This window comes from Protopterus annectens, chromosome 8.part1, assembly GCF_019279795.1.
Source record: "Protopterus annectens isolate FY-2018-M chromosome 8.part1, PAN1.0, whole genome shotgun sequence".
In the NCBI taxonomy this organism is placed as follows: domain Eukaryota; kingdom Metazoa; phylum Chordata; order Ceratodontiformes; family Protopteridae; genus Protopterus; species Protopterus annectens.
This window is the reverse complement of record NC_056742.1, coordinates 273,742,804-273,761,458: the sequence shown is the minus strand read 5'-3', so window position 1 is coordinate 273,761,458 and position 18,655 is coordinate 273,742,804. Positions and strand designations below refer to the sequence as shown.

At 42.3% G+C, this 18,655-nt stretch overlaps 1 protein-coding gene across 3 annotated transcripts in view; it reads right to left on the bottom strand.

The window, feature by feature from the left end:
* Positions 1 to 18,655, bottom strand: part of RHPN2 (rhophilin Rho GTPase binding protein 2) — a 2,376,893-nt gene that overhangs the window by 467,844 nt on the left and 1,890,394 nt on the right. For all 3 annotated transcript variants that reach the window (XM_044081870.1, XM_044081871.1, XM_044081872.1), the window contains exon 11: positions 13,982 to 14,176. In XM_044081870.1, the coding sequence (XP_043937805.1) occupies positions 13,982 to 14,176 (195 nt within the window). The remainder of the gene's footprint in view (positions 1 to 13,981; positions 14,177 to 18,655) is intronic.

Below are 18,655 nucleotides of genomic sequence, written 5' to 3'. Positions count from 1 at the left end.
CACTCAACGCTTAGCTTAACATAATCTATATTTTACATTTGAATGTGTTAGTCCATCTGAACTGATAGGCCTTTTTCAGTGGAGACCCAGGGAGAAACGCTCCACAAATTTACACAGAAATCAAAATATTACCATTTGTAAGTTCCATTTTTTTTAATTTACATTAAAAAAAGATTAGTATTTGTAAGTTAGAAGCAGTAGAAGCAGTAGAACACTGAGACTACAGAGTTATAGTAGGCATTACACTTAGGATATGTGCAGGAAACAGTATACAAGTTTATCATACAGTATACAGAGCTAAAAAAAAATCAGTTAAGGTGGTGACTGTTGGAGAACAGGCCGTATAAAAGTATAGAATATTTAGTGAGGATATCAAAACACCTAACACCAAACAGGAATTACACTAGTAAAAGGCAGAAAAGTAAGATTACAATCAGTGAGGGACAGTTTATGGAGTATATTGTTGATAGTGGATGAAAAGTGAAAGGAGTAAGCAGTACAATTCATATTTCACACATTCTTATCCTTGTTCCCATCCAAAAAAACCCCCACAAAGCTTAGTAATATCTAAAAGTAGGCAATTTCTTGAAAAATATATACTGAACAGAGAAGAAGTAAAAAATGTAACGTGAACAGTAGACACGTGAGATATGGTAATATCACTTGGCCCCAACAGTACTCATCCGATTGTCAGAGCATAGAGATCCTGCAGTTGATACACTGGAATTAATGGTCTGACAGTGGTACTGCAGAAGAAAGGGGTTCCCAGTGGTGCTTCATACATTGTCAGATATGCATTACAGTTGATTAGAATGCCTGAACACACAGCAGTGGCTTCACTTTTTCACACATATTCCTGATAGGTCAGATGTGTCTGTCTCTGTATTAATTTTCTAGAAGATGAATCTCTCACTAAGTGTGCTTACCATTTGGATTACATAGTGTTTTAAAACTGTACCAGGAAGCCATAATGATACTGCTGTGCGATCTGTTGCAGGGAGTGGAGTATTCCATTTACTGTACTGTAGTATGATTCACAGTTGTATATAAATGCCACAATATGCTGTGAACAAGAGTCATTATCACCAATTATATGTGCCTTCCATTTGGTGACATGCCTTTTTTATGTGACTTGCAAAAACAGTCTGTATGGTACACATGTAAGGAAATGAGTAATTGATAGTCAGATGGTACAGAGGATTAGAGATTGCACAAGTATGGATGTGAATGTTTTGAACTACTGTCTGGTGTCCAGTCCATGTTTAGATTGTTTAGGGGATCCAGTGTCTGTCAGCCTGGGACAACATGCTCGATAAGCCACGTTGCTTTGCAAGAGACGGCTTGCACCTGTTACCCCTAGGCTTTCGAATACTGACCAAGGCACTTGCTGCCCCCATAGTGCCTTTTTTAGGCAAGGCTCAAAAGTCAAACCCACCTCCGTAAACAGCACAATTAACAAAAAACTGAGGGTTATGCTTCTCAATGCCAGGAGTTTAAATCTCAAAATGCATACGCTCAAAGCACTCCTCAGTATGGAGAACGTCACCATCTGTGCAGTAACTGAAACCTGGTTCAAGGCTCCAGAGAGCACCCCAGCACTACCGGGCTACAAATCATACCACACGTTTTGGCCACAGAACACAAACCGAAACGCAAAGGGAGGGGGGTGTATCCACATTCATCAAGGATACCTACACCTCCACGTTAGTGGCACTGCATGATACCTCTGAGATCATCCATGTGCAACTAACATCGGGCAAATCTGCAATGCAAATTGTGGCCTGCTACAAATCACCCTCCATGACCCAAGACCACCACTCCACCTTTCTGGAGACAGTGAAAAACATGAAAGTCCTACCGAACACCCTGATATTGTGCAATTTCAATTACCCTACCATTCATTGGGAAAACTACTCGAGTACAAATTCCCAGGCCCAGCACTTCCTGGAATTCATCAACTCAAAAGCCCTGGATCAGCTGGTAAACTCCCCTACCAGAGGTGAAAACATATTGGACCTGGTCATCACCAACATGGGCGACAGGTGTTCCACACCAGAGGTCAACCCGTCACTGGTTAAATCAGACCATAAACTAATCACTCTGGATGTCCACACCCCACTACCACCCCCAACTATTTTATTTATTTTTATTTTACATTTGTTGACCAAAATAGTCCAACTGGATGCATGTCCATTTTCAGCGGTGACCCGGGGAGAAAAGCTCCAAGGGTAAGCAGATACAGCATTACATAATACCAGCATTACATATTACAAATAGACTATTTACAGTGATTACATAAGTAAGCAAGTTAAACAAGTTCCACAGATTAGAGTTAATACCGAGCATAAATCAGGATTAAATTAATTTACACAGTAAGCTGATTAACAATGGAACTAAGGACCTTTACACATCAACTAAGGAAACCACAGTAAAAAACTTTTCTAAAGCAAACTTCACCTTACTTAAGACAGAGGTGGTAAATTTCACAGCCCCCAAGCTAAAGGATAATGCTGCCCAAGATGCAGAAACCTTTACAAATTCACTCTATGAGCACCCACAAGGATGCATGGATCGTGCCATCCCTAGCAAAACCAAGACTCACTCCTCTAAGAGAAGGAAACCAGTTTGGTGGACCCCTGCCATAAACAGGCTATACAACAGAAGGAGGAAACTAGTTCAGAAAAAAAGCAAATCCCAAGAACGAAAGACATCCCTGATCAGTATCAGTAAGAAACTAAGGTCCCTCATGAAATCATCCAATGCTAACTTCGAAAGAGAAATAGCCAAGGATTCAAAAGATAACCACAAAGCCTTCTTTAGCTTTGTTAAGAATCTAAGTGGCAACTCGCAGATATGCACCAAACTAGAGCAAAATAGCACAAAATTTACTGAACCTACTGATATTGCCAACATCCTGACAGAAAGATTCAGTACAAACTTCACCCCCCTCTCACCTCCAAAAGGCCCCACAACAATACCAGAAAAGTGTAGTGTTCCAAAAATCACAGATGCACAGGTGAAAACAGCCATTTCAAAAGCCAAAAACACAGCGTCAATGGGACCAGATGGTGTCCCAGACTGCATCTTGCAAGAACTACAGAACAAACTAACCCCCCACCTAAACAGGCTGTTCAACCTCAGCCTCTCCACAGGCTACATGCCCATAAAATGGTGCACAGCAACGGTTATTCCTCTCCACAAAGGAGGGGCCACAACTGACCCTGGTAACTATCGCCCCATAAGCCTGACTAGCCTGGTCTGCAAGGCTATGAAGTGCATCATCATGGAACTCATTAACAAAGACATTTGGAACCTCCAAACACTTGACCCGACCCAGTTCGGCTTTGTTAAGGGCAGATCATGCCTATTAAACCTGGTTGACTTCTTCAAGACAGTCACCAAGGCCATGGACGAGGGAAAGGTGGTTCACACAGCCAACCTTGACCTCGCCAAGGCTTTCAACACCATTCCCTACTTGGGTATTACAGGAAAAACTTCACCAGCCTGAACATAAACCCCTACGTCACGAGATGGGTTGCCAACTGGCTTACAGACAGAACTCACACGGTAAGAATAGCAGGCTCCAGGTCCGACTCTAAACCAGTCACAAGTGGTGTCCCACAAGGCTCGGTCCTGGGACCCCTACTGTTCAGCATATACTTCTCAGAAGTACAGGCAAACACAGGAGGACTATGGCTAACCAAGTTCGCCAATGACTGCAAACTGGGAGCCATAATTGACTCTCCAGCTGACACAGACATCCTCGATAAGGGCCTTACTGAGATGGACACCCGGTGTCAAAGTCATGGCCTGAAGCTAAATGCCAAAAAATACATAGTCATCCCATTTGGGAAAAACAAAACACTCACAAATTACCACATAGGTGGCAGTCCCCTTAATACAGAAGAGGTAATAAGAGATCTGAGGACCCAGGTAGATAGTAATCTCTCCTTTGACAATCATATTGCCAAAGTAGTTAGGAAATCCTTCTACGTGGCCCATCTAATTACTAAAGAGTTTGCAACTAGAAATAAAGAGGTTACAGTGCCCCTCTACTCGTCACTCATTAGACCCATCATAGAGTACAATGCCCCATTTGGGATGTACCTCACAAGACACTTCCAACAGCTGGAAAGACCACAAAAGTACCTCACCAAGAGGATTACTGACCTCAAACATATGTCCTATGCAGCCCGACAGAAAAAACTCTGGCTGTACTCTGGCATATCGCTTACTCAGAGGTGATCTCTGCCTGACTTACAAAGCCATGTCCAACTCAGAATTGATGGACATGCTCCACCTAAAGAAATCCAAGTCACTGCGAGCCATGCGCTCCAGTGAGCTAAACCTCACCACAACAATAAATAGAACATGCTGGAGGATAGATTCCTGTCACAGAGACTCCCCATGCTTTGGAACAAAATTCCAAATTACATCAGGCAGAGCCCCTCACTAACACTCTTCAAGAGAAACCTTGACGAGTGGATGGGTAACAGAAAATACACCCCTGGGATCACTTCATTGGCTCTGCTTAACAGAGGATCAGTTAATTAATCAATGGGGCAACGAAAGCTGACACACTCTGGCTAGGCTTATAAATGCCCTCGGGCAGATAGCCTAGTACCTACCTATGAACCAATGAACCTATATAACAGTTTGTGACACAAGTACCATGTGAATATTGAGTGTCTTCAGTTTAAAAACTGCTCCTAGCTTCTTGAAGAATACTCCATCTCATATCGCCTACTCAGAGGTGATCTCTGCCTAACATACAAAGCTATGTCAAACCCAGAGCTGTTGGACATGCTCCACTTAAAGAAATCCCAGTCCTACTGAGCAACACGCTCTAGGGACCTAAACCTTGTCACCACAATAAACAGAACATGCCAGAGGGATAGATTCCTGTCCCAGAGACTTCCCATACTCTGGAATAAACTACTTATCTATATCAAACAAAGCTCCTCATTAGCACTCTTCAAGAAAAATCTTGATGATTGGATGGGAAATAGGAAATTCACCCCAGGGATCACCTCTGTGCTTCTGCTCCACAGTGGCACAGGAAAATAATTTTCTTGGGTGGCAAAAGCCAAGGTACCTTTTTGGCTGGGCTTGTATAGGCCCCAGGGCCGATAGCCTAGTGCCTACTTATGAACTTATGAAATTCTGGACGTCAGTGAACATTGAAACTTGTACTGCAAGCTTGCAATGGACAACAATATTGAGACTGAGAAAGAACAGGATGCACACTGTTCAGAACAGAGAGAGTAGGCACTGCATAGCATGCAGAAAATATTTTAAGTTGACTACAAAGTTGACTAAAAAAGTGGACCAAAAAGAAAATAACACCAATAAATATGTGCAGATATTAGTAGTAGTACCCACAAACATAAGGAGACATCAGTAGTATGCATAAGGGATAATAAGGCAGAAGAATGAAATTCTATGCAAGGCAAATATGAATATTCTTTATGAGTACAGTATTATTTGCAGAGAGACCCCAATCTGTGCGTGGCCGAGATGAATCTTATATATATATATATATATATATATATATATATATATATATATATATATATATAAACACCTTTATATGCAGGATTGCTAAAAGCATTTCTGTAACCTGGATGACTGTAAAAGTGCTATTCAGATGATAGGTGTAAAGAGAGGGATGAGGGAACACTTTTAATGATACACCAGGCAGACTGCAAGCAAATCTGTTTGATGTGTATTGTCATGCAAAGCTGACTGAATAGCTGAACCTTGCAGGGCGGGAAATCTGATACTCTTGCTAGCAGGGGGTTGGAATATGGAAGGAGTAACTGAAGAAGAAATCGAGGCATATCAAAGTTAAATGCCTAAATAAAGGCTGATCTACTTCTGGAAGCTTTTTTTCACAGAATGTGTAACACTTCAGCAGCAAACACATTTGTAAGAGGCACTGCATGACAGTGAATTATACTTTTACTGAGGCCTCTGAAAAATAGCTTCTCATGATCATCTCTGTTCTTCCATTCTAAGAGAATGGAACAGTAATGAACCAGTACAGCTATGGGCACTAAAATCTCAAATACAGTGGACTTGCAGTGAATTATGGGCTAGATTTTTCTATAGAACAAACTAATTCTCATCAGGATGTCTGCCCCCAGGAGGGCAGTCAGGGGTACAAACAGAATAAAATTAATAGTGACTACTTCTGTCTGGTACATGCAGGTTTGCAATGAGCTAAACTTAGGGAAAAGTTAAAAAATATATTTGTTTTAATTATTTTCCCGTAGTGTTCCTTTAACTGCCAATTTTGAGCATGACGTGCTAATTTTCACCCCAAGGGGGCTGCCAAAAGATAAGTGCTTGGTGATGGCAGAGGGAAGTCATTGAGACTGCTTACTGTAGGGTTGTACTGTGTTTCCTCCAGATTTGGAGGTAGAGGCACCCCATTGCTTTGACCTGTAAGAACCCTGTGATTGGTGTCTAGAGCCTTTTGAGCGCATGGATTTGCCTTGTGAGGCTCTGTTGGACACAGGAAAGGACCAATTTTTTTGTAAGCCAGTGTCTACTGAATCTGGGTGGCTGCACTTGTAAGAAATCTTTTACAGTTTGCATAGATTTAGCTTTGTGTTCCATTTTCTTTAATACCTCCTCTGCCTTATTACCAAACAGAGTATCATGCTGTAAAGGTGCACCAACAATTTAGCTTTACCATGATCAGACTGATTTTGATCCTTGAGCAGGCATGCCTTCTAATCACAGATCCAGTAACTGCGGCCCAGAAAGACGCCTCCAGGGAATCAAAACCACACTGCAAAGTATGCTTTCCAACCTGTTCTGCTGCATGCAATAATTCCTGTAATTCTTTATTTTCCACACATTCAGAAATCAACATAATTTTCTGTTTCAATAATCCCATAACATGCTGTTGATATTTAAGCACATGAAACTGGCAGTTTAAGGCCCTAACTGCCAAGGTTGCAGACGTACAAACCTTCTTTCCCCATCTATCCAGCGCCCTGGAAGTTCTACCAGAGGGGGTAGGATTCTTGGCTGTAGAAGCCTTTACACCTTTGGGACCCTGTGAGATAGTTGCAGGGTCAGCAGCAGGATTTTTGAATAAAAATTTGTGGGAGTCAGGAACCTTGTAATATCTGTCTGGCTTACTAGGAGCCGGAGGTAGGGAATCAGGAGCCATGCTTGTTTCCGAAAACACATCATCAACAATGTCTAATACAGGAGGTACAGCCAAAGGCCTATGCTGAGGAAGAAGAAGGAAATCCCTAAGCCTCTTTTTTGACTCTGAGAAATCCTGACTTCGGTTCTAAAACTCGAATACGAAAATTTCAGGAGTCAGCCAACCGGCACTTGCGAACTGCTTCTGCTTCGGGTACCACGCGGCAAGAAAGACTGAAGAAAATGGCGTCGGCTGCATGTTTTATACCCCTGACAACCTGACGTCATGGAAGAGGAGACAGCAACCAACGCAGGACCCAAGACTTTGATATTCAGGCCGACTGAGGGCAACCTGCCAGCAGATTACCCAAATGTAATGACTGCAACAGTGAAACACAAAGAACATCAGCAGTCCTGCAAGAGGCCTCTAATGAGTCAAAACCACATTGCAAAGTATGTTTTCCAACTTGTTCAGCAGAATGCATTAAATCCTGTAATTCTTTACTTTCCACACAGTCAGGAATCAACATCATTTTCTGTTTAAGCAGTCCAATAACATGTTGCTGATAATTTAACATATGAAACTGGCAGTTTAAAGCCCTAATGGCCAAGGTTGCAGAAGTGTAAACCTTCTTACCCCATCTATCCAGTGCCCTGGAGTCTCTATCAGAAGGGGAAGGATTTTTAGCAGCAGAAGCTTTAATGCCCTTGGGCCCCTGTGAAATAGTCTCAGGATCTGCAATAGGATTTTTAAAAAGCAACTTGTGGGACTCAGGGACCCTGTAGTATCTGTCAGGTTTTCTGGGAGCAGGAGGCAGGGGATCAGGGGCCAAACTAGATTCCGGAAAAGCATCATCAACAATGTCTAGTACAAGAGGAATAGCTAAAGGCCTATGCTGAGGTAGGAGAAGGAAATCCCTAAGCCTCTTTTTTTGAATCAGAAAAATCCTGGCTTTCCCAGTGGAAATGCTCCCTTAGAGTATGTAAGGTTTCCCCAAAAGAAAAATCCTCAGGAGGGGAAGCAGAGGGAATGGAGTCCTCTGCATCATAATTGTCATAAGTAGATAAGGGCAAATCCAGATAATCAGAAGAATCAGAAGAAACAGAATCCTTATCAGAAGATTCATAATCAGCATCAGTCCTAGGCCTCTTAGAAGGGGGGGTTGGCTATCCCTGATTAGAGTTATTAGATCTTCAGCCATTCTTATCATTTGCTTTTTAGGCGTAGAGGCCTGAGCATGTGGCCTGGGCATCGTTTTTTTAGGCATGGATCGAGATTTAGGCCTAAGTAAAGAAGGAGGTGTCCGTTTAATATGCAAGTTCGTAGGCCTGAATACACACTCAGAAGCCGGTGCCTGCACAGCGGCTCCGGACTCATCCAAGGTAGAGACATCCGCGGGCTCCATAGTTGAAGCATCTCGTGACATACTGGACTCCGAATGGGTCTCGGTAGAGGCCTGTGAATCTGAAGTAGGGGGTATCAGGGGCTGCAAAAGCGCCTCACTGAGTACCGGCAAACTGGCGATTGGCTTAGAAGAAGCGTTGTCATCAGTTTTGGACCTCAACGGATTGTCTCTGTCTTTATCTTTGCATTTTTTCGGAATCCCAGTAGTCAGATGGCTAACCGATGACATTTCTAGATAATTAAACTGAGAACCGAAATATTTAGAGGCGGAAATAGACCAACGACGGATAGTGCGCTGATTAAATAAAGCACAAAACCGACAGCAAGGTACATTGTGGTCAGGGCCTAGGCAATGAATACAGTACAAATGAAAATCTTTATGAGGTATTTGCTTTCCACAAGTAATGCAATTAATAACATTTACTGACATCGGTAGGAGCAAGAAAAAGTTTCCCCAATGGGGTACTTAGCTTTAATTGAAGACTTCGGTTCTGAAACTCGAAAACAAAAATTTCAGGAGTCGGCCATCCAGCACTTGAGAAATGCTACTGCTTCGGGCACAACACAGCAAGAAAGACTGATGTAATGGCGTCGGCTGCATGTTTTATACCCCTGATGACCTGAAGTCATGGAAGAAGGGACAGTAACCGACGCAGGACCCATGACTTTGTTAATCAGGCCGACTAAGGGCTACCTGCAAGCAGATTACCCAAATGTAATGACTGCAACTGTGAAACACAAAGAAAATCTGCTGCCTACAAGAAACTGTTCACAGTAACTCTATACAAGCATGTTAACAGCTGCATGGAAGTAGCTGTACCCACCAGGGTACAGCACTAGCTCAAAAAAAACAAGCCACCCTGGTAGAATCACAACATCAGTAGACCGTGTAACAGAGGGAAGAATATAATGGCAAAAATTAGGATGTGTAGCATACTGAAGGATAAAAGCACTCTCGTCAAACCAAACAAAAATCCAGAGCACAAATGAAGTCTACCAAAGCCAAATCTGAGGTAAATATGGCTTTCCACACCAAGGTCAACCACATGGCATTCTTTAGCTATGTCCGCAACCTTGAAGGCAATACACAACTGTGTGCATAGCTCATTTTTAATGGAACTACCTATACTGAGCCAGAAGATATAGTAAACCAAATGGCAGACAAATTCAGCTCTAACTTTACCATTCTTTCACCCCTCAGCCTCCCTCAGGAAATACCATCAAATATAACTTCCTCTACACTCACTATGGAACAGATTATCAATGCTCTAAGGCAAAGAACACAGCATCAATGAGCCCTGGCAATATCACAGGCTGCCTTCCAAATATCAAGAAACATGACCTATCAGGCTCTCTGCAATCATTATTTAACTGTAGCTCCAAAAAAGGCTTTGTGCCTCACAAATGGAAAACAGCAACCATCATCCCTCTGTACAAAGGCAGTCCATCTACAGACCCTGGAAACTACAGACTCACAAGTCTCACTAGTCTCATATGCAAAGCCGTGGAATAAATTACCATGGAAATTGTCAATAATGACACAAGAAACCTCCAGACACTGGACACAACCCAGTATGGTTTCGGCAAGGGCAGGTCATGCCTACTCAATAGGGTGGACTTCTTTGAGAAGGTCACCAAAGCAATGAACAAGGGCAAAATGGTTCACACTGCCTACCATGACTTCGCCAAGGCATCTGACTCAGTATCCCACTAGGGCATTGTTGACAAACCCAAGAGGTTCAGTGTAAACCACTATGTCACCTAGCGGATAGCCAGCTGGCTCACAGACAGGACCCAGGAAGTTAGAATCGGGCAGTCCATCTCTACAAAAAGGCCAATCATCAGTGTAGTCCCTCAGGAATTGGACGTGGAACTGATACTTTTAGGCATCTACTTCTCTGAAGTCAAGGACCTCTGGCTGACCAAATTTGTAGATGACTACAAATTAGGAGCAATCAAAGAATCTCCCCATTAACACTAATGTTCTCCATGAAGGGCTGATACATACAAATAACTGCCGTTAGAGCCTTTGACTAAAACCAAATGATAAGAAATGCATAACAGTACTCTTTGGAAAGTCAGCAACCCCTGGTAACTATAGTCAGGGACTTGGGGACACACGTAGACAGTAATCTAGCTTTTGACCATCATGTGTCTATAGCAGTGAGGAAATCATTAAACAAAGGTATGGCATCTAGGTCCAAGGAAGTGAAGGTTCCACTGTATTTGGCATTCATCGGATCTATCATTGTGTACAGTGCCTGCTTTGGTATGTACTTAACCAGGCACATCCAACAAATGGAACATCCACAGAGGTTCCTCACTAAAAGGATACAGAGTGTAAATAACATGTCCTACACAGACTGCCTCAAATCCCTAACCCTATATTCTGGGTTGTACAGGCTGTTGAGCGGAGATCTATGCCTGGCATTCAAGGCATCATCAAACCACAATCTGATGGACCTCTTGTATATCAGCAAAACATTCAGTACCAAAATTACCTGTTCTACATACTTAAACCTTGCCAGTGGTATATACAGGACTTGTTGAAGGGACAGGTATGTATCCTAGAGACTACCTCTCCTCTTGCACAGACTTGCCAAACATATGAAGCAGAGTTCCTCCCCAACCTAATTCAAGTACAACCTGGACCTCTAGATGGGGAAGAGGAAATTAATCCTTGGTTTGACACTTATGTCTCTGATGGACAAAGGCAGCCTGTAAACAGTTCATCTCCCAGGCCCCTGTTTGCAAATACTTCATCTCACAAGTCCCTGCTTACACTTATCAAGGCTAGCAGAACTTGTCACAGATTTGGGATGCATGGCTAGGTTTAAAAAAGCCCCACTGGTTGTTAACTTAGTACACACCTATGAATCTATAAATTGGAAAGAGTACAGCAGATCAAGGACATCTATGGATGTGAAACTTTTAAGTTATTAAGAAAGACCAAAATATCTGAACATATACAGTGTCTCACATACACATTTAAGAAAGGATGTCTGGAAATGTTTGGTATTATCAAAAAGCAGTAAAGAATCGTCATACAACCTATGTAGAAGACTCTAATAGAAATGAGAAGTGTACTAAATGGTTCTCTGAGGGAGTAGCTGATGCATGGAATACACTAGCAAATTACATTAAATCAACCATTAGTTTAGATATTTTTTAGAAAAACCTGGACACTTATTATGGGAATAACTGCTTTACTATATTGTCAGACTAGAAGGGCATTATTGCCCACGTCTGAAATATCTGTATGTTGGTATATATGCATTTTATTTACTGAGTATGTTGTGACTTGGGAAGCAGAAACACCTCATTTGACAAAGTAGTTAGGATAGTTATAGACTGCTGCATGTCAGAAACTGTAGAAAGGTCCGACAACTGATGGAACTGAAAGCTAAACTGGAAGAAATATACACCTGCTTCCCATACCTGTTAAAACCCTTACTGTCATTTTCATTGGGAGCAAAATTAGAAGAAGCCAGGAGCTTAGATCCACTAACCCTGTCCATACAAATCACATCTGGATGAGCAATGGAATTCCTAAAGAGAAATTTATGGCAATCTGGCACCTTATACAGACCGTCAGGTGTCTTAGGTGTGGAAGGTTATGAATACAGAGAACTGAAGTTGAATTAAAAGCATCCTCCAAAGCCCCCAATACAGGAGGAATGGAGTTTGGGGGGATCCATTCTTAAGAGGTCATAATATCATTTTTGTCCTTTGAAATCTCTCTTCCTTCTCATTTGAAGATTTCTTTTTGCATTTTACAAATGGTGCAAAAAAGAACTCTATTCATTAGGGAAAGTTGAGGATAAATTCTCCAGATTTGGATTCATAGGGGTAAAAAACAGTTGAGATGCATAACAAAGGCATTCATACTGACAGTCTGAAAGCACCTGCTCTTCTGAAGAAGAGGGAGGTCTCTTCCTCCAAGCCTGGGAAAACACAAGAGCTGAAGACTGTGAAAAGACAGGACAGAACTGAAGACAGCCTTGGTGAAGTTAAACCAGTTTTCCTGTGGAAGCTTTTCAAACTGGAAGGAGTTGTGGGGGCTGGGGTTGGGGGGACAAATGCTTAGTCTTTTGGGTCTCTTTTTTTGATGCCTCTAGTCTGAGAGTCTTGGAAGAATTAGATGTCTGGACATTCCTGAGTGACAGAGAGGTACTTCCTTCTTTACTAGCACTTGATGTACATCACCCTCTCCTTTGGTGAGAGGGAAACTGGGTTCTTCTTTTTCAGCTAAGTGCACCTGAAGTCCAGTCTGACTGGACGTGTGGACTTTAGCAGCTTTCCACAGAGCCTCACAAGAGGGACCAGGAAGTTGACTGATGGCCTGAGGGCTCTGAAACTACAATAGTGGAAATGTCCACTCCAGAGTGTAGAAAGATGTGGACATACATACACATTTATTCAGGAGCCTTTTTTGAAAATTTTCTCTCCTTTTTTGACTGAAGGGGGACATCTGATATTGCAGATTGTCACCATGGCCATATATGCTAAAGATGTCTTTAAAAAAAACATTTTAAGGTATTAAGCCTACTACCGACATTTTTGAAGAGTGAAAGATAAATGACAGAAAAGGATATTGCGACTTTCTCCAAGGCAAAAAATGCAGGCCATGTGGGCGTCCTTGTAAAGTATTTGTCGACCACATTTGCATTTCCCTTTTCTGACAGACATAAACCACTACTGAAAAACACTTTTTCCAGAAAAAAATTAAAGAAGGCCCCCAATGGGGTACATATCTGCATACAAAACTTTAGTGTCATGCTGACCACTGACACTGACGATGCTAAGAAGGCAAGATGTCTAAGCACATCAGCATCACCAACGTTCTGAATTTTGGTACCTATATAACCTTTTTTATACTGGCACATTCTTGTGCTTGAGCAGGCAAATGGTGGATAAGGGAGGCACCCACAAGCTTTAGTATATTGGCCTGACATCTGATATCCTTGGCAGAATATGCCCCCATATAGTTTTATGCTACTACAACAGTGACCTAATGATCAGCTCCTGCCAGTATTCTAATTAAAAGAATGTGATGATTATGGTCACTTCCACCTTAAGGTTTGGCCCTTTACCGAATAAAGTCTCACAAAGTAATGTAGTAATGGCTCAGAGATTACTGCAGCATTATACTTAAGTGAAACCACTGCTGGATTTACAATTCTTTCCCACACTTGATTACAATCCAGCTGCCAAGCGATACAGCACTAGCTAGTGCAGACTGGAGAGTCTGCCTTAATGTCCAGATCAGAGGTCCTTGATTTGTTATGCAATGAAAGGATCATGATAAATATTACAGAACATATTAATAGTCAATATTTTGTTATGACACCAATATTTCTTCCTGCAGGACAAAAAAGTCAAGGGGACTATCAGTATGGCCTGAAAAATACTTACAGACTAATTCAGGTGCATCCATGTAACTAACAAAGTCATCCTCAGTCTCATACATTGCATATTTGTTCAATGATCGCTTGTGAGCAACAGAAAGAATTTCCTGAACGATATCTAGCCTTCTTAGGTTTCTACACAAGCTGAGAGCTCGTATGGCTTCTTCGTGACACATTATGGCTTTATGTAAGTGGGCCTTCCCTATAACAAAAGATAAAAATATGCACAGAAAAGAGTTATTACTAATCACAAGTCTGTCGCAAACATATGCACACATTCTGAGATGAAAAATGCACACTGATTATTCTTATGGTTCCTATTTATTACAATGCAGTCTCTAGTAAAATATACTCGTAAGTACATTAAATATTGAAATTATCTTTACAGTAGATAGTACAGTTGTGTGGGCAACCTACCATAACTGTAAATGTTCAAGAATGGTCAATGGAGTAGTCATCACTGTATGAAACTTTGACACAGGTCTGACATTAGGCCTGATTATCAAACAGGGCACCCTTCCCCTTTGACCAGGCTGATGTCGTCTTGCCTAGGACGTCTTCATGAACCCGATGTCTAGGTGTCACCTGCTTGCACCATCTTTAGTGTATTCTTGCCCATCTTTCAAGACAGCTAGTCTAAATGATAATTCTTAGCAGCTGATAATTCTTAGCAGCTGAAACACCAGGATCCCTGATCTGACACTTGGTGTCCTGCCACAGTGACCTGCACAAAAAAAAAAAAAAAACACAGGGACAAAGGATAATGCAAGTAGTAGTGAAGAAAGGGGGAAGGGAAGGGAAATGGATTCCCACCTTGAATAAAATTTCCATGCAACAGGGAACATTCGAACATCAATAATTATGGTAAATCGCCTACACATTTGTACTATGTTCTTTGTGTGGATCACTGCTGTGGTCATGTCAGTAGGGAAGATTGCCAAAGCTGTTCAGCCCCTCTTCAGGAGCAGGGAGGTGGATTATTACCTAGTAGAGTAAGAAATCATGCCCTTCAGAATGGTAGATGCAAACCCTACTCTTGCCCTACAAACACCTCCAACTTGTAGCGCTTTGAGAAAGTATGAACTGAGGACCAAGTAGCCACTTCCAAACTATCCTGTTCACTAGCTACATTCAAGAAGACCACAATAGTTGCTGTGCCCTGCATAGAGTTAGACCTGATTTTTTCATGCTTACCTTTCCACTGGTAATGTACCAAGATTTAATGCAACATATTACCCATTGGAGATGATGTGTTTAAAGATTTTTAACCCCATCTGACCTTAGCAGTGGTGACAAATGTTTTTTTTCCCCCCCTGAAGACATTGGTTTTATCGAGATACCACTTAAATTGTCTGTGAATACCCAATGAGTACAAAAATCTCTCTCCCTTGTTCTGAGGCAAATGGGAGAAAACAGCTAATTGTAAAGCTTGGTTGAGACCTAGTTCTGTAATCAGCTTGGGAATAAAAGAGGGGAGAGTGGGTAGGGTCACCCTATCTTTGTGGGGATACCAGATAAGGATGTTTGTACATTAAGACCTGAAGCTCCAATACCATTGTTGTTGAGGTAGCTGCAATGAGGAAAGCTGTTTTATCGGTCATGAATTTCAGGTATGCAGACACTGCCAGTTCAAACGGTGGCAAAGTTAGGTCTTTAAACACAAAGTACAGGTCCCAAGCTGGGGCCAAGCACCACCTGGGGGGGTGGAGACTGAGATGGAAGGTGCCCACTAGAACTTGTCTCACTGACAGTTTAAATGGTAGTTGGCCGTCCACTAGCAGCTTGGCAGACAAAGACAGCACATAAGTGTACCTTCAGTAAAGTATACACTAGGCCAGCTTCAAAAAACTCATAAAGATACTAGAGTACTATAGGCACATACATCTGTGCTGGGTGATGGCTCCAACTTTGGCAACAGACTGAAAATCTCTTCCATTTTGTAAGGTATGATCTTGCTGTACCTGGCCTCTTTGCCCCTTCATAATTTTTAGAGCATCCTTAGAATGGAGATGCACAAAGGTTAATAAGGTCACATCCTTCAAGATGCAAGGCTCAATGTGATCTGATTAGGGTATATCACAGACCCCCATGCATCATGTCACGAGGGTCACATGCTGTGGCAGCAGGTAAAGCACCTCTCTTGCCATCTGAATGAGTTGAGAGAACCAGTTTTGCTTTGTCCAGAATACAGATACAATAATCATTTATGGCTTCTCCTCCGTGTTCTTTTATGTCATCCTAAGCTGCAAGGTTATGCAGGGAAAGCATACAGAAACTGATCTGCCCATTTTAAGGAAAATACATTCACTGCCTAAATCAATTTATATGGTACTTTGGAGTAGACCTTCTGTAACTGGCTGTTGACTAGAAAAGCAAAGAAGTCTCTCTCTGAAACAATCCATATGTCAGATCTAGGAAAGTCTCCCTGTACAATAGCCATTCATGTGGATATGCAGAGGTCTTGCTTAATTGATATGGCATTAGGTTTTCCTGAGATGGTATATAAGTAGCTCAAGATCTGGTCCCAGCCCTGTATGTCCAACCTGCAAAAGTGAAAAGAATGTATGCCCCCTCCCCCTTGGTTGTTTATGTATCACAGTAGTACTGTCTGCGATTATGTGCAGAGTCCCTAGTATCAAGCTATGATTCCAACATAGCAATACTGTCTGTGATTATGCTCAGTCCCTGGTATCCAGACATCTTTAAAAACCTTCAGAAAGCAGATAATCACCATCATCTCTTTTTTATTTATGTGTAGTCTTTACTCACTGGAACTCCAGGTGCACTGCACCTTGAAGTCCAATACACGAGCTTCCCAGCCTAGATCTGAGGCATCCATTGTCAGGCTTTAACTGGGTAATGCCTATCAGAATGGCACCCCCTTGTCTGGCCATTACTGTGAGTTTTCCTGTCATGGTCTGGAAGAAGGTGATTAGTGACACCACCTTCTCTAGGGGAGGGTAGGCCTTGCAGGTGTTTGTACCCAATAACACTCTAATGAAGGGCAGGTGGAGTCCATTGTCCTTTGCATTTTCACTAGGGAGTGAGCCTGAGTCAAGCAGTTATGCTGCTATATGTAAATATGTATGCCCTTGTTTCTGCAGTGTGTTATCAATGAGACAAGAAATATGAAAATCTTTGGGTGCAATAGCTAAAACAAAATGCAAGGAAGTAAGCTGATAGTTGTGGGACCCTGCTACAAACCTAAGATACTGCCTCTGACCTCTGTAAATGGGAGTGTGTAGGGTAGCTATGCTTGAGGTAAAGGGTAACAAGGATTGCCTGAGGGCCTAGAGGAAATATGAACTGCAGTGTCAGCCTAAATTTTGGCACTTTTAGAAATTTATTTAATCTGGAAAGATCTAAAATGGATATCCAGGGCCTGTACTTGCAATGGGAAATAGCCCTGAGTAAAAGTCTGTGTTCTCCTGCCTATGGGCATGGTTTCATAGGTTCATAGGTTGATACTAGGCTATCTGCCCTAGGGCATTTATAAGCCTAGCCAGAGTGTGTTTGGCTTTCGCCACCCTTTTAGATTAGTTGACTGTGCCTCTGTATAGTAGGTCACAAAAGATAGCCCTTTTAAGGTTAGTTTACTGTGCCTCTGTCTAGAAGGGACACAGAAGAGATCCCAGGGGTAAACCTATGATCTCCCATCCACTCGTCAAGATTTCTCTTGAAGACGGTCATTGAAGGGCTCTGCCTAACATGGATTGAGATTTTGTTCCAGAGTGAGGGGAACCTCTGGGATATAAATCTGTCCCTCCAGCATTTCCTATTTATTTCTGCGCTGACGTTTAAGTCCCTGGAGCGTGTAGCTCTAAGGGATTTGGATTTCCTGAGGTGGAGCATGTCCATTAATTCTGGTTTGGACATGGCTTTATACGTCAGGCACAGATCACCTCTGAGTAGGCAGTAAGCAACCGAGTAGAGCTGGAGTTTCTTTAGCCTAACTGCGTAGGGCATCTGTTTGAGTCCCTTGATCCTCTTGGTGAGGTACTTTTGGGGTCTTTCCAGTTGCTGCAGGTGTCGGGTAAGGCACATCGCAAATGGGGCATTGTATTCAATTATGGGCCTGATGAGTGATGAGTAGAGAGGCACAATGACCTCTCTTGATCTAGATGTGAACCCTTTTGTGATAAGGTGGGCTATATAGAAGGTCTTTCTAACCACTTTGGCAACGTGATTGTCAAAGGAGAGATTGCTATCTACTTGGGTTCCCAAATCCCTAATTACTTCTTCCGTACTTAATGGATTACCACCTATGTGGTAATTTGTGGGCACTTTGTTTTTCCAAAAGGGGATGACTATGCACTTTTTGGCATTTAGCTTTAGGCCATGGCTCTGGCACCAGTTATCCGTCTCTGTGAGACCCTTTTGGAGGATGCTTGTGTCAGTCGGCGAATCGATTATGGCACCCAGTTTGCAGTCATCTGCGAACTTGGTCAGCCATAGTCCTCCCATGTTAGCCTGTACCTCAGAGAAATATATACCGAACAAGAGAGGTCCCAGGACTGAGCCTTGTGGGACTCCACTTGTAACTAGTTTAGAGTCTGACATGGCACCTGCAATTCTGACCATGTGGGTTCTATCCCTGAGCCAGTTTGCAACCCATCTTGTGACATAGGGGTTGATATTTAAGCTGGTGAGCTTATTTATGATGCCCGAGTGGGGTATTGTG